The sequence below is a fragment of the Gracilinanus agilis genome, chromosome 4 (genome assembly GCF_016433145.1).
Source record: "Gracilinanus agilis isolate LMUSP501 chromosome 4, AgileGrace, whole genome shotgun sequence".
Classification (NCBI taxonomy): domain Eukaryota; kingdom Metazoa; phylum Chordata; class Mammalia; order Didelphimorphia; family Didelphidae; genus Gracilinanus; species Gracilinanus agilis.
In genome coordinates, this window is record NC_058133.1 from 463,333,479 (window position 1) to 463,348,561 (window position 15,083).

Sequence of the window (15,083 nt, forward strand, 5' to 3'; positions counted from 1 at the left end):
GATAATAAATACACAAACCACAAATTGTCCCAGAATAGTTTGTAGTTGTCCTTTCCAGTTTCTCCCGAACTATATAAACAAAGCATTTATAGAAATTTTAAGTTATAAAATGGATGTTATTCACAAGATGGAATAGATTTAGGTTTTTCACAGATGAATCCATTCATTTAATCTTGATTTTTTTTTTTTTTGCCAGTTAATTTCCACAGTGGGCACCGCCACCCTCTTTTATTCTCCCAGGGTATTGGCTCTGCCACCCTCACCTCTCCCCTTCCCCAGCCCCAGACAACCCTCAGACTCTTCCTCCTCCAGGGCCGAGTATATCCGTGGGAAATACGGTGTGGACGTGGAGGCTGAGGGAGGCTATAAGACCCGAGATGGCCAGCTTGTTATCCGCCTGGATTTGGACCAGAAGGTGATCGTGACCCTGAGGCTTCAGAATGGGGGAAGCTATCCCGTCACCCTGCTCCGCATCCTTCCACTCTGCCGGGTCCCCCAGTTACGTTTCGAGTCAGAAACTGAAGAAGATGGGCCGATCACTCTAAACCCCGGTGAGGGAGACGCGGCGGAAGGAGTTCTTGGGTGGGAAGAGGTCTCTGTCCTGGGGACGAGGGAAGGGGCCGTCTGTATTGGGGAGAGTGGCTTTCAGAGAAGGGGGAGCTGGTTAAAGTTTGAATAGGGTCTCTTGGAGGGAGGATCCTGGAGGATGGAAGGCCCCCTATTTAGGGGAGGGATTCTTATATGTTCAAAATTTCTTCCCTTCAGGTGACTTCCATGAGCTCCATGTCCACTGTCTGACCAGATATGTGGGCTACTTTCCTGCAACTGTGCTGTGGGAGCTGCAGGGACCTTTGGGATCAAGGATAGAGGAGCCAGGAATCTTCCACATTGCACGATTCCTGGCCGTCTTGGCCCGAAGTCCCCTGGCCAAATTGCTGGAGCCCACAGCTCCCTACCAGCGCAACCGACTTCCACTGTATCCTGCTTTAACCAGCCGGGTGGAAGATGGGGAGAGACCAGACAGGTAGCAACATCCTCTCCAAGGGCAAAGATTTTCCCACCAGCTCCCCACCTCCCCACCTGCCGGGACAAGGAGAACCCACAGTGGGAGTCATGTCTGGATTTGCCACTTCTCTTTTTTCATGACCCATTGCAAGAGTTTAAACTCTCTCAGTCTTCAATTTCCTTTTTTTTTTTTTTTTTTTTTTTTTTTTTTTTTTTTTTAGTAGGGAAAGGTTGCTACTGGGTAGCTCAGTGGATGGAGAACCAGCCCTAGAGACTAAAGGTCCTGGGTTCAAATCTGACCTCATATACCTCCTAGCTGTGTGACCCCTGGGCAAGTCACTTACACTCTATTACCTAGCCCTTTCCACTCTTCTGCCTAAGAACCAGTACATAGTATTGATTCTAAAGCAGAAGGTAAGAGTTAAAAAAAAAAATTTAGGGATAATGACTAATTATAATATATATTACAATTATATTATTATATATTTATAAGTTATATTTATATTATTATATTAAGATATTTTATATTTGTAAATTATATTTATGATTATATATCAATATATATTTTATATTTGCAGATTATATTTATATGATATGTTAATATATTTTGTATCTACAAATTATACTTATATGATTATATAGTAATATGTAATATATTTATAAATTATAGTTATACAATTATGTTAGTATATATTTTATATTTACAGATTATACTTATATGATTATATAGCCATATATGTTTTATATTTATGAATTATATTTATGATTATATGTTAATATATAATTTATACTTACACATCATACTTATAGGATTATATAGTCATGTTTTATATTCATAAATTATATTTATATTATATGTTAATATATTTTATCTTTATAAATTATACTTATATGATTATATAGTCATGTGTTTTATATTTATAAATTATATTTACATGATTATATGTTAATATATATTTTATATTTACAAATTATACTTATATGATTATATAGTCATATATGTTTTATATTTATGAATTATATTTATATGATTATATATTATATCTATGAATTTATATTTATAAATACATATTTACATTTATAAATCTTTTCTAGGTTTTATATTCTATAAATAATATTGTATAATAAATAATTATTAATAAACATTAAATTAGTAGATCATATAGAATTATTAACTATAACCCTTCATAAATATGTAGACATTTAGAATATAATAAAATAATATATTATAACAACACAACTACTAGCTGTGTTACTGGGTTGGTGCCGACAACAGTGACTCTCGGCAGCCAGGTGGTGCAATGGACAGGGTGCCTTTGGAAAGGAAGACAGGAAGACCCAAGTTGGAGGCTTATTAGCTTTGGGACCTCCTTCAGTCTTGGGTTCCACATCTATAAAACAGATAATAATGACATCCAGCTCAAATGTGTTGGAGGGTATTCAAATTAAGTGAAGTGCTTTGCAACCCTTAAATTTATTATAGAAAAGCGAATAATTAATATTGTTCGAGAAGGATTCAGTGAGAAAGCATGTATGGAAGGGTCCAAACTCCCTTTGAACGCAAAGTGGTTGTCTTACTCTGATGTCTTTTCCCCCGTCTCTTATAGGGGTCTGGGGTACGACCTGGAGATGACTTTGAGCCTTCCAAAGTACCACTACCCAGCCAAACTAAAGCAGCTGCTTCCACAACTCCTGAAATCCCCCAGTTTCGGCACTCACAGTGATGTGGCTAAGATCCAGTATGTACCTCGCCCCCTCCTCACCCCTTTAATTTATCCATTCACTTCAGCTTTGCTTCAGTCTCCCCCCCCTCAAAGCCATGTGCATTCTTCTGTCCCTTTTCACCTCCATTTTTTTTCTCTTAGTGGAATGGGTTTGATTCTTTGGGAAGCCATTTGGGAATAGTCGTGAGGCCCAGGGTAACGGCGTAGGCTTGAGCTTGTTGGGAGGATTTATGGAAGAGAATGGAAAAGAATGGCGTGGTTCTAGAAGGAAGATATGGCTCGGTTGTGAGCGCCGTCAGAGGAGGGAGTTTCTAGCGGACGGATGGGATCCGTGCAGATAGCCAAGTAGGAAAAGCACAAGGTGTGAACACGAGGAAGAAGGAAGTCCTGTATGGCTAAGACTCCCGTTGTGGAAAGGCAGCAGCTTGCAGTCGGAACACCTGGGATGGACATCAGCTCTACCTTTGAGCTTCGGTTTCCTTTTCTCTAGAATTGGAACAGGAACACTTGTGTAACTCTCTTACCTCACTGCTGAGAGCATCAAATGAGATGGTATCCAGAGTGTTTTGCAAACCTTAAAGCATTGCAGGCTTTTGCTATTAACGTTACCCTCCTCCCCAACTCTGTCCTTCTTGCTACCCCTGGACTACTTTCCTTTTCCCCAAGTGACCATGATCCAGTCCCTTGGTCTTCTCGGACCTCATTTTCCTTCTCTGTAAAAAGAGGGGGTTTGGATGAGATGGCCTCTGAGATCTCTCCCAGCTTCTGTGATGCTGTGACTATCTCCCTCCCCTGCTTCTTGTACCAAAGGCTACAACTGGGAGAGGGTAGAAGGTAATGGGGGGGAGAGGGTCGATCCGTCCTGCCTTCTATCCTAGAAGCCAGCTGAAGACTCCACTAAGTTGGAGGAATTATGAGGAGAAGTTTCGGCTGCTTTTACACCTAGAAGAGCTTCAGATGGAGCAAGACATCCGCCACTATGACTTGGAGTCTGTCCCCATGATCTGGGACCCAAAGGACCGAAACCCCCCGCTCCTCACCTTAGAGGTCAGAATTTTGGGAGATCAAAGGAAAAGTGGCTTGGATCTCTGTCCTGAGCACAGTCGGTCAGCACACTGAAAACAGACAGACAGGACACTTTGCAGACTAACCTAGAAACAAGTACAGGATAATATATTGCAAAGAAATTATGAAACCGTCACTAAGGATGTATAGCGTCAAGGAGTGTTGTAGGGATTGAGAGTGGATAGAATCAGGGAGAATTTCATAGGGGGACTAAATTTGAGTTTGAAAGTCTGAAACATGGAATGGAAGTGGTCTTAGACATAATTAGGATGGTTTTTTTAGGGTTGCAGGGGCAGCTAGGTGGCCCAATGGATTTAAGAGACAGGAGTTCCTGGGTTCTAATTTGGCCTCTGACACGTCCTAGCTGTGTGATTCTGGGCAAGTCACTTAAAAACCCCCTTTGTCTAGCCCTTACCACCTTACCTTTCTGCCTTAGAACAATACTTAATATTGATTCCGACATGGAAGGGTTTTAAAAAAAGGGGTTTGGAGGGTTTAAAGGGTTTAAAAACTAATACTTAGTATCGATTCAAAGATGGAAGAGTTTTAAAAGAAAAAGGGCTTTTTTTTAAAAAAAGGGTTAAAAAAATAAAGGGTTTAAAAAGGGGTTAAATAAAGCGTTAAAAAGGTTAAAAATAAAGGGTTTAAGAAAATAAAAAGGTTCTTGGAGAGTAAAAGCAGGAAAGTGGTTACAAAATTCTGGCTCCTTAACTGTGTGGCTGAAACTAGTCTTGTCTTGGTTTCTATACCCCAACCTTAGGCTACGCATGGACGTAGATAGGAAGTAGAAGAGGGTCAGTTTACTGGCATTGCTTATCCTCTCATCACCATTTTCTTTTCTTTTCTCTTCTTTTTTTTTAACTATTACCTTGTCTTAGATACCTGTCTTAGATTTGATACTAAATATTGGTTCCAAGGCAGAAAAGTGCTAAGGGCTAGTCAGTTGGGGTTAATTGACTTTCCAAGGGTCACACAGCTAGGAAGTGTCTGAAGCCAGATTTGAACTCAGAAACCCCTGTCTCCAGAACCTCCTGGTTCTCTATCTACTGAGACACCTACGTAATGGTAATCTGGTGTGTGTTCCTTCTGGCTCCCCTTTTAGTGGGTTCTCATGGTCATTCTTTTTTCTCTCCAGGTTCCTGGAGTTGCTGAGAACCGTCCCTCTGTGCTTCGAGGGGACCACCTATTTGCCATCCCAACCTCAGATCAGGGCCAGGATGCCGTCACTTACAGGGGCTTTGTACATCGGGTAGAGTTGGATAGGGTCAAGCTGAGCTTTGCCCCAGGGTAAGATGGGAAGAGAAACCTGGAATGAATGGTGGGAATGGGAGGTGGGATTCTTTTCATCTTGGTTCTGGGAGAAGTGAGTTTAGGGAAGTGGATGAAGTGAAGATGGGGTGAGGAGGAAGCTGGTGTTGTAGCAAAGGTCTTGGAAAAAGAGGAGTCTAAAAGCCCCACTTTTGGGAGAGACATGTTCAATCTGAACTTCTCTCCATGGAGTTGTGGGAGGAATAAAAAAGTCCTAGGAAGCCTGGGAAGGGCGTATTACAATATACATATACATATACATATACATATACATATACATATACAACCACTGTTATATAAATGGAGGTCACTACTATCTTTTGATGTATATGAAGATGATGTACAGAGAGGATAGGATGGTACTTCTCCTTTATAACAGTTGCCCAGGCAGGATCCTTTAGGTCAAAGTGATTTATCTCTTCAGGACCCACCTGGGTTAATTGATATTATTAAATTGGGCTCTTCAGCTGGGATAACGTTGATAATTTGACTGCGTGTCTCCCTTCCCAAAATAAGCTTTGGAAACCAATTCAGGAAGGTACTTTAAACTTTAAATATATTTGGTAAGAAGGATAATGGTAAAGGATTGAGGTATTAGGAGACTCTACTTTAAATTGCTACTAATGAATCTCTAACTGCAGGCAAATGAAGGAATCAAGATGATAGCTTTTCTCTGGTCCAGCCTGGCCAGGGCTAAACCAGAGTAGGCAAACTGCTGGGAAATCTTCAGCTTCTTCTTCAGTAGATCTTAAGCCTTAACAGTTGAGATATATCCCCCCTTTCCACCCTCTTCTTCTTCTTCTCCTGCCCACTTCCCAGATCCTTCCCGGGCCCTGGGAAGCCTAGATAGCTAAGATGATGAAACTCCTAATATCTAGGGGCAGTAGACACAGAGATGGTGGTCAAGTACAGATTGATAACAGTACAGGAAACACAGGAGGAGCTTGCAGGGTAGTGTTTGCTACTCTATCTCCAAAGACCAGGATCCACACTGATCTCTAACCTCAGGACAGGAAAAAGACCCCAGAACCTCTCTCAGGGTTCTCAACTGCTCTCTCCCAAGTCCCGCATGCCTCTCTGGGAACATTCTATCCAACTGACTTATCTGTCAATCAAAAGTGAACTTCAAGTCCCAGAGATTCAATATAACACCACCCACCCACCATATTTATACTACATATACATATATGCTATATGTACACAATATAGAATATATGGAATATATTTACCATATACAATCTATATTTATACTATATATACACAATATATTTACTATATATTCTATATGTTATATATAAAATATATAATATTTACATGATATATACTATTTACATGATATATACTATATAATATAGAAATATTATAATATAGAAATTGATTAACTCTATTTCAAAATAAAATAGACCCAAGTCAGGATGACTTTTATGGTGGTAAATTTACAATTTATTTACAATTAGGAAGGTTGAAGGTGGGGAAATTGAGAGAGAGAAAAACTCTGGCCTGGACCAAAGGCCTGAACCAGGTAGGAACTTAGAGGCCCCAGCAGAGGAGCACAGAGGTTAATTAAAAAGGCTTCTAGCCACAAGGCCTCCTCTAAGAAGAGAGGCCTCCTTGAGGCTAGAGCCTCCAGAAACGCCAAGGGAAGAGAGAGAGAGAGAGAGAGAGAGAGAGAGAGAGAGAGAGAGAGAGAGAGAGTCAGCCAGCCTAATTTACCCATGTGACAATTCAAAGGGAAGCTGTCTAAGGTCTCAACACCAAGTTCAAAGCGCCAACTACCCACAGGAAGTTACCATCATATTTAAAAGATAGCATCTTTCATCACTTCCTACATTCACCTCCAATTTCAAGTGGACAAATGGCAGCCTCTACACTGTTTTGGACTGCCCAAAGGGCAGTCCCTTGTTTTTGATTTTTCACTTACTATCACGTGTGGGTCACAGACCTCCTCCTCCCCACTTAATTCTAAGTTGGGTGGGGTGACATTATTTCTGGTGGCTGGAGTCTACACAAATGAATGAGGGTGAGCTAATTCCATTTACACAATCCCCCTTGATAATTCTTGGGTGCCTAGTCACCCCAAGTGATCACTTTACATAATCATCTTGTACCCACAAAAGTCTTCTAACTACAATAGTTAGAGATAAGAGGGGAATGGAAGAGAGAGAAAGCAAAACCAGTGTTTTGCTAGGCGAATTGACAAAACTCAATTGGGGGCAGTCCCCTATTGGTATAAAAATGTACATTCAAAGTAACTGTTCAACCCCCATCAGTTCAGTCAATTGTACCCCAAAGTTCATTCTGGATCTTTTAATTCAATGTAGATTCTTCAGACATCTTTTTGCAAACAGTTTATTCTCTGGATTAAGGAGTCAACAAGCTTCTTTCCCTGAAAATTTTTCTTGAACAAAAAATTAAATCTTGGATTTTATAAAAATACAATCCCCCCGTGAAGAGGGTGTTTAAAAAAGAAACACCCAGATCAGCTCAGGATACATGGTTGAGTTATGGGGGAGTATGAGTCAATTTAAAAGAAAAAAGAAAAAAAAGCAAATAGAAGAAAAATGAAACTTTGGGAGAAAGAAAAAATTTAAAATCAAAATATCAAAATCTATGTATATAAAATTTCTGAATAAACAAAAATATATAATTTCCATCCTACAAGTCTGTAGGACAAAATGCAGTAATATTGCACTTACCCATTGGCAGCCAAGACTATAGGAAGTTACCATTCTATAAGAAAGAAAAGAGGACCAGATTTATGTGCAAGGGAAGTGTCTGTCATTCCCTGGTCTGATTTACCTTCACTCTCAGGGATATGGGTGAGCCAGGATGATGGCCAACCTTTGGTACCAGACTGGCAGTGTAGTTCGAAGAGTCCTACGTCTTAACATATATTAAGCTTCGCAACTTTGAGTCTTACACTAAGTTCAAGTCCTTAGTATTGGCATGGGAGTTCCTCAATCCCACCTGTATTTGTATGGTCTTTTTTTGACCTTGTACTCCTTGGCACTGTGCAGTTTTCTCACCAATCTCGTTGGGATTGGTCGGTTGGTTTCCATGACCTGGTAAGCCTTCTTAGCACTGTTTAGTGGCTCTTGTGTTCCCTTCTCCTGGAATCAGACAGAAACATTAATCACAGTCCCATAACATTTAATATTACATGGCAGGTTCTCAAAGTCTAAAGCCTTGTAAGCATTAATATTATAGCAAATATATATATTAAACTTATATTACTGCAAAAAAAAGATTAATAGTGATTATATGTACTTTAAGTATAAGAAATGAGAAAAAGGAAAAAAATCAATTATTCTATTAAAAATATAAAAGGAAAAGCAATAAGAAAATTAAAAATAAATTCAGGGAAAAAAATACAATGTGATTCCAAAAAACAGCATCCATTTGTCTATGAACTGTTATCTCCATTGCATGTAACAGGAAATAGTCAATCAGTTTCAATAGAAGATGCTCTCTTTACTTGTGAGCAATGAATCCAAGAGTCCTTTTCTCCAATTTTTATAGCTGTTGGAATGGTTAATAATATGTGGAACGGTCCTTCCCATGAAGGCTAAGTTGCTCCATATAATACACCTATTTTACCTGTTAAAAAGCCAAAAATAGGACCATATGGAAAAGCCCAATATCGATTTGTTCAAGATTTAAGGGCTGTAAACAATCATGTCATAAAGAGACATCCCGTGGTTTCAAATCCAAACACAATTATTTTCTCTATTCCCAGTTCAGCCACTTACTTTATGGTAGTGGACCTGTGTTCAGCCTTTTTCTTGATTCCTATTCATGAGGATTCCAGACATATATTTGTTTTTACCTAGAAAAATTCTTAGTGGACATGGACGCGTTTGCCCCAAGGGTATGTCGAAAGTCCACGCCTTTTTGCACGGATTTTGAGCCAAGACAGATAATATAACATTTAAAAACAGCAAGTTAATTAAATATGTAGATGATATGCTACGACATGTCAAGAAGATAGTAAACATCTTTTAGAATTACATAAAAGAGGCCACAAGATCTCAAAAGGAAAGGTTCAGTGGTATCTCCCCAAAGTAGAATATTTAGGGTTCATTTTAACTGCTGGTGCCCATTCTATTACTCCTAAACGTATTGAAAGTATCCAAATATTAAGTGCTCCTACAACTTAAAAATAATTGAGGGTGATTCTTGGAATCATCATCATTATTATTCTTCCTGTCGTTATTTCCACAGTTATCTTTCAACTGGGTATTATTTCTGATTACTCTTAACAGATCCCTACAGTTCATCATTGTGTGGCCCTTCTCACAGAAGTGGCAGATAATGGATCGATAGTTAGATTCTTGGAGAGGGGCTATGGTCTCTCCTTTATTTTTCAGTTTTTCTCTTAGCATTTTATTATCTATACTTAAAACATTCACTGAGTCACTGTCTTCCTCTTGTCTTTGTGCATGGCCCTTAAAAACATAAGATGCTACTTTCCTCAATTCCTCAAGATTCATAGATTCCTAGTTTGGGCAGTTAGTTTTAAAATAGCCTTTGACTACTTTGCAAGGATTCTCAATGAATTGTCTACGTACTTGTCTAATATCCCATTCCCTGGTCAAATCAAAATCCATATATATGTAGCCTACCTCAATGAGCCTGTCTATAAAATGGGAGGCAGCAATCATTGGTTCATTGTTTTTGTCCTCTTTTCTTTTATCCCCAAATTTCTATAATTTAAAAGTTATGTTTACAAGAGCGTTTGAGGAGACCAGTCTCTCCGCTCTCAGGGGGGAATGTGATATTGGAAAATTTGGGGTTCCTTGAGCTGATATTGAGATCCATGATATAAACTTCCTGTGGATGTTTAGGGGACTTGAAAACTACATTTCCCATAATTCCTCTTGTGTAATACAGGTGGGCAGGAAGTGTGATTATGTAGAGAGAGGTATGAGACTAGGGATGTGATTGGGACATGCTCTCTTTCCCTAGGAAGCAGCCAGAGGGTAAGCATGGCGGGACATTTGAATTAGATCTTAGTAGGCATGTGGTTTTCTTAATTATCAATATGGATTATTATATACCCTTAATATTTTTTAATATATTCATCTATATTAATTTTATCTATAACAATAGACACAATTTATATGTATGCTACATTTACTATATTAGAACATATATGCTATATATATTATATATAAACACTACATAATGTATTTATAATATATACAACAGATATGTTACATACACACTATATACTATATATACATGATGTATATAACTATAATATATACTATATACAAATACTCTATACAATATATGTATAACTTATAGACATATCTATATATATTTACTATATATACAACATATACTATATAAACAATATATTTCTATAATATATACTGTATATAAACATTATACCTAATATATTTATAATATATACAACATATATACTATATATACAATATATGATTATACAATATATATACATGATACGTATTTCTACAATATATACTACATAAATTATGTACACAATATATTTACTATATATACTATATATACATGATATATAATATTTATATCTATATACACAATACATTTACTATATATACACAACATATATACTATATATAAACAATACATAATATTTCCACAATATATACTATATACAAATACTACACAACATATTATATATAACACATATACTATATGTACATTATAATTATATGATATATACCATATACACATGATTATATTTCTATAATATATATTATATATAAACACTATATACACAATATATTTACTATTGAAAAAAGTAAATAGGGAGAAGGGACAGATTGGGCTGGCAGCCAGGGAATAACACAAACTGGGGACACTCCTACACCTCCCAAGGGAAAGGACTGACAAGATAACACTGAATCACCACACAGGGATGTGGGGAATGGGAAATGACAGTTTGACAGTTAAACTGACCGCCTAACTGCAAAGAAACCAGTGATGTTAAAGTAACTCCAATAGTGTGGGTCCTTGATGGCTCAGAGGTGACACAGGAATTATAATAAAACTGGTTTTATTGTTAGTAAATTGGGAAAGTGGGTGAAGGGTTTTTACACTAAGGGAAACAGCCCAACTGCTTAAGAATGTAAGAGGTCAGGGGGCAGCTGGGTAGCTCAGTGGAGTGAGAGTCAGGCCTAGAGACAGGAGGTCCTGGGTTCAAACCCGGCCTCAGCCACTTCCCAGCTGTGTGACCCTGGGCAAGTCACTTGACCCCCATTGCCCACCCTTACCACTCTTCCACCTATGAGACAATACACCGAAGAACAAGGGTTTAAAAAAAATAATTAAAAAAATAATTTAAAAAAAAAGAATGTAAGAGGTCAGCTGGCTTTACACTACTATTCTACAGACAGCTCTTAACTATATTGGAGAGGGCTGAAGTATTGGGATTCTCCCTGCCCAGGTACAAGTTGCTCCAAGATGATAACAGGAACCAGGATCAAATCCTTGCACAGCCAGTAAAGTCCAAAGGAAGCACCAGGGAGTATAGGTTATCTATCAGCTGTCCACCAGCTGTAGATCTGAACCTTATCTCTACCTAGGCTGTGTTGATTGATGGTCTCTTCTCTCCACTCTTCTGTAAACCCCAAACTTCACAGCTTCTTAGATCTTAGCAAGCTAGACCACAGATACACCCTCCTCCCAGCTTAGCCAAGAAACTCTCCTTTTCAAACCTCTGGCTTCATTTCATTCATGGAATGTCCATGCACTGAGTGCAGGGCTTACTTTTTAGCTGTTAGCATTCTATCCTACTTAAATCCATACCTACTCTATAATTTACCTATAACACCATATATATGATATATAATATTTATACCATATATGCATAATCTATATATACTATATATAAACTACACAATATATTTATGATATATACAACATATACTATATACATGATATATATTTCTATAATATATACTATATACAGACACTACAACATATACAGCATATATACACGGTATATAATAATATGATATACATAATATATATTTACTGTACATACACACTTTACAACATAAATTCTATATATTTATATAATATATACCATATATGCATACAATATATATTCAACATATGTACTATATATACAGATGTAATATATACACACAATAATACATTTATAATATAATATATACAACATTTATAATATATATGATATATACAATATTTATGCCACATATACACTATATACATATGTGTGTGTTCCTCCGTCCCTTCTATGTTTCTCCAGACTCCTGAACCGTTTTGTGAATGGGATGACCTTCAAGGTGACCTTCACCTTCAACAGGCAGCCCCTTCGGGTCCAGCATCGGGCTCTGGGATTGGCCAGGCAGAATGCGCTCGAGCCGCTGCTGTTTCCTTCTTATCCCCGTGCCGCCCCTCTTCTGCCTCCCAATTTGCAGCTTTCGTGAGCAAACTGTTTGTGGGGGAAGCAGATGGAGGGATCCTGGGCATGTTGAGTGGTGGGAGATAGAGATGGGGAAAGGGCTTGGATTAGGAGAAGCAGATGGGAAGATGAGGAAGGGGAGGATCAGGTGCAGGGTTTTCTAGCGTCATTGCTGTTTGGCATCCAAGGAGGGAGATTGAGCCCACACACCTGCCATTCTTGTCTCGCCTTTCCCCAAGGTTGTATGATCGGAGTCTAGAGTCCAACCCTGAACAGATGCAAGCTGTGAGGCACATTGTTCTGGGCACTTCGCGTCCCTGTCCCTACATCATCTTTGGGCCTCCGGGGACTGGAAAGACTGTCACCTTGGTGGAGACGATTAAGCAGGTCTGGGTCCAGCAGAAACAATCTCTTGAGACTTTCTACCTAAAGAAAACTTTCCATTTAACACCCGCCATGTTTCCCAAGACTTTGGCACCCCCAACAGGTCCCTGAAGTGTATGCCTTTGAAGTAGCTATAGAAGGGGTTCTAATGGGAAGGGTACCAAGCAGGCAGGCCACAGGGACCCTGCCCTGGGCCCATTCCCAGGATTCCTCTAGTCATTGATGTTCCTGTCCCTTCAAAACAGATCTGCTTTCCCTCCAAAGAAAAAAAAAGGCTCACCAAATCTTAATTCCCCCAAAGATTATAGGACAAATGTACTTTTGGGGAGTTTAAATGTGGAAAAATTAAAAAACAAAATACTGGATTTGTGTTCTCCCTCTTCTTCCCGCTGGGGAGGGGGAGGGTGGTGGTCTGGGGAAGGGGAGTTTTTAAGATGACCGTACCCCCAGGTGGTGAAGCTCCTGCCAAATGCCCATGTCCTGGCCTGTGCCCCATCCAACTCAGCAGCTGACCTGCTATGTAAGAATCTCCGAACCCATCTGCCCAGTTCCATCTACCGCCTCCTGGCCCCCAGTAGGGACATCCACTTTGTTCCTGAGGATATCAAGGTGACCGGAGGGACAAGGGTGGTGGTGTGCTGGTGTTTGTGTGTCACGAAAAGGTCTGAGAACCCTGGGAGGAGAGTGAGGGAGACAGAAGGCTTTTTTGTTTTTTTGCATCACCCTTACCATCCATCTTAGAATTACTACTATGTATTGGTTCCAAGGCAAAAGCAGTAGGGGCTGGGCAATCCAGATTTAGTCACTTGCCCAGGGTCACCCCGCTAGGAAGGGTCTGAGGTCAGATTTGAACCTAGGACCTCCCATCTCTAGGCTTGGCTCTCCATCCACTGAGCCACCCAGCTGCCCCCTGGACAGAAGTTTTAGGAGATTTAGAACTAAGAATATGGGCCGACTCTAGTCTAACTCCTTTATTTTGTGGCTAGAGGCCATAGAGGCCCAGAAAGATTAAATGTCTTCTTGTGGAGTCACCCGGAAAGTCAGTCTTAGAGCCAAACAGAAAGAAGGCAGAGGCTGGATTTGAGAATTTGACTTTAGAGGAGCAAGGAAATAGGAATTGGGATGGCGGCGGGGAGGACAGACAGCCTAACACTAAGCTTGTCCTGCCTGGTCCTCCAACCCCCAGCCCTGCTGTAACTGGGACCCACAGAAGGGGATTTACGTCTATCCTGCCAAGAAGAAGCTGCAGACATACCGTGTCCTCATCACCACCCTGATCACTGCAGCCAGGTGCGGCGTGTGTGTGTGTCTGTGTGTATTTTATGTGTGCCTGTCTGTCTGGGTGTATCTATGTTTCTTTGTCTATGTGTCTGTATTTATGTGTGCCTGTCTGTCTGGGTGTATCTATGTTTCTTTGTCTGTGTGTCTGTATTTATGTGTGCCTGTCTGTGTGTATCTATGTCTCTTTGTGTGTCTGTGTGTGTATCTATGGATGTGTGTCAGTGTCTGTCTGTCCCTGTGTGTGTCTGTGTGGGTGCATTTTGGGGGGTTGCCTTTGACTGAAGCCTGACCCACCTGATACCCCCAGGCTGGTCTCTGCCGAGTTCCCTCCCGGTCACTTCACTCACGTGTTCATCGATGAGGCTGGCCATGCCGTGGAACCAGAGGGCCTTGTGGCCGTGGCAGGTGAGGTGAGGGGCTGTGGGTGGGAGACAGAGCCTTGGCTGAGCCCTCCCTCTGCTTAGCCTTCCTTCTGAAAACCTCCCAGGTTTTCCTCTGTCTTTTCCTAACTCCTCCGTCCTTTCCAGGGTTACTGGATGTCAGAGACTCCATTGATCCGGGTGGACAACTCGTCCTGGCTGGAGATCCGCAGCAGTTGGGTCCTGTGCTACGTTCTTCCCTTGCCCAGAAACATGGGCTGGGTAAGTGTGAGGGGTTCGAGGAATCCTAGGTGTCGACGTTGGCTTGCCCACCGCAGATTCTGTAGGTATCCACGTGGCCCTCGGGCTGTCCTGCTATCATCTCGTGAGTGAAGAGACTCCGGGGAATCCCTTAGAGGGTCCTCCGACCTTTATTTGGAAGGGCCTGTGTGTGGGGGATGTAGGGAAGGACTCGCTCTACCTCTGAGAACCACAGGAATCGCTCAAGACCCTTTTCCACATGACGACGGTTCCTCAGGC

The 15,083-nt window shown here is 40.3% G+C and overlaps 1 protein-coding gene across 1 annotated transcript in view; it reads left to right on the plus strand.

Annotated features, from left to right (window-relative positions):
- MOV10 (Mov10 RISC complex RNA helicase) overlaps positions 1 to 15,083 on the plus strand; it is a 32,807-nt gene that overhangs the window by 13,499 nt on the left and 4,225 nt on the right. The window contains exons 4-14 of the mRNA XM_044672347.1: positions 313 to 551; positions 766 to 1,024; positions 2,613 to 2,744; positions 3,608 to 3,776; positions 4,930 to 5,081; positions 12,364 to 12,540; positions 12,759 to 12,906; positions 13,354 to 13,512; positions 14,090 to 14,193; positions 14,492 to 14,589; positions 14,712 to 14,825. Coding sequence (XP_044528282.1) covers positions 313 to 551; positions 766 to 1,024; positions 2,613 to 2,744; positions 3,608 to 3,776; positions 4,930 to 5,081; positions 12,364 to 12,540; positions 12,759 to 12,906; positions 13,354 to 13,512; positions 14,090 to 14,193; positions 14,492 to 14,589; positions 14,712 to 14,825 — 1,751 coding nt within the window. The remainder of the gene's footprint in view (positions 1 to 312; positions 552 to 765; positions 1,025 to 2,612; positions 2,745 to 3,607; positions 3,777 to 4,929; positions 5,082 to 12,363; positions 12,541 to 12,758; positions 12,907 to 13,353; positions 13,513 to 14,089; positions 14,194 to 14,491; positions 14,590 to 14,711; positions 14,826 to 15,083) is intronic.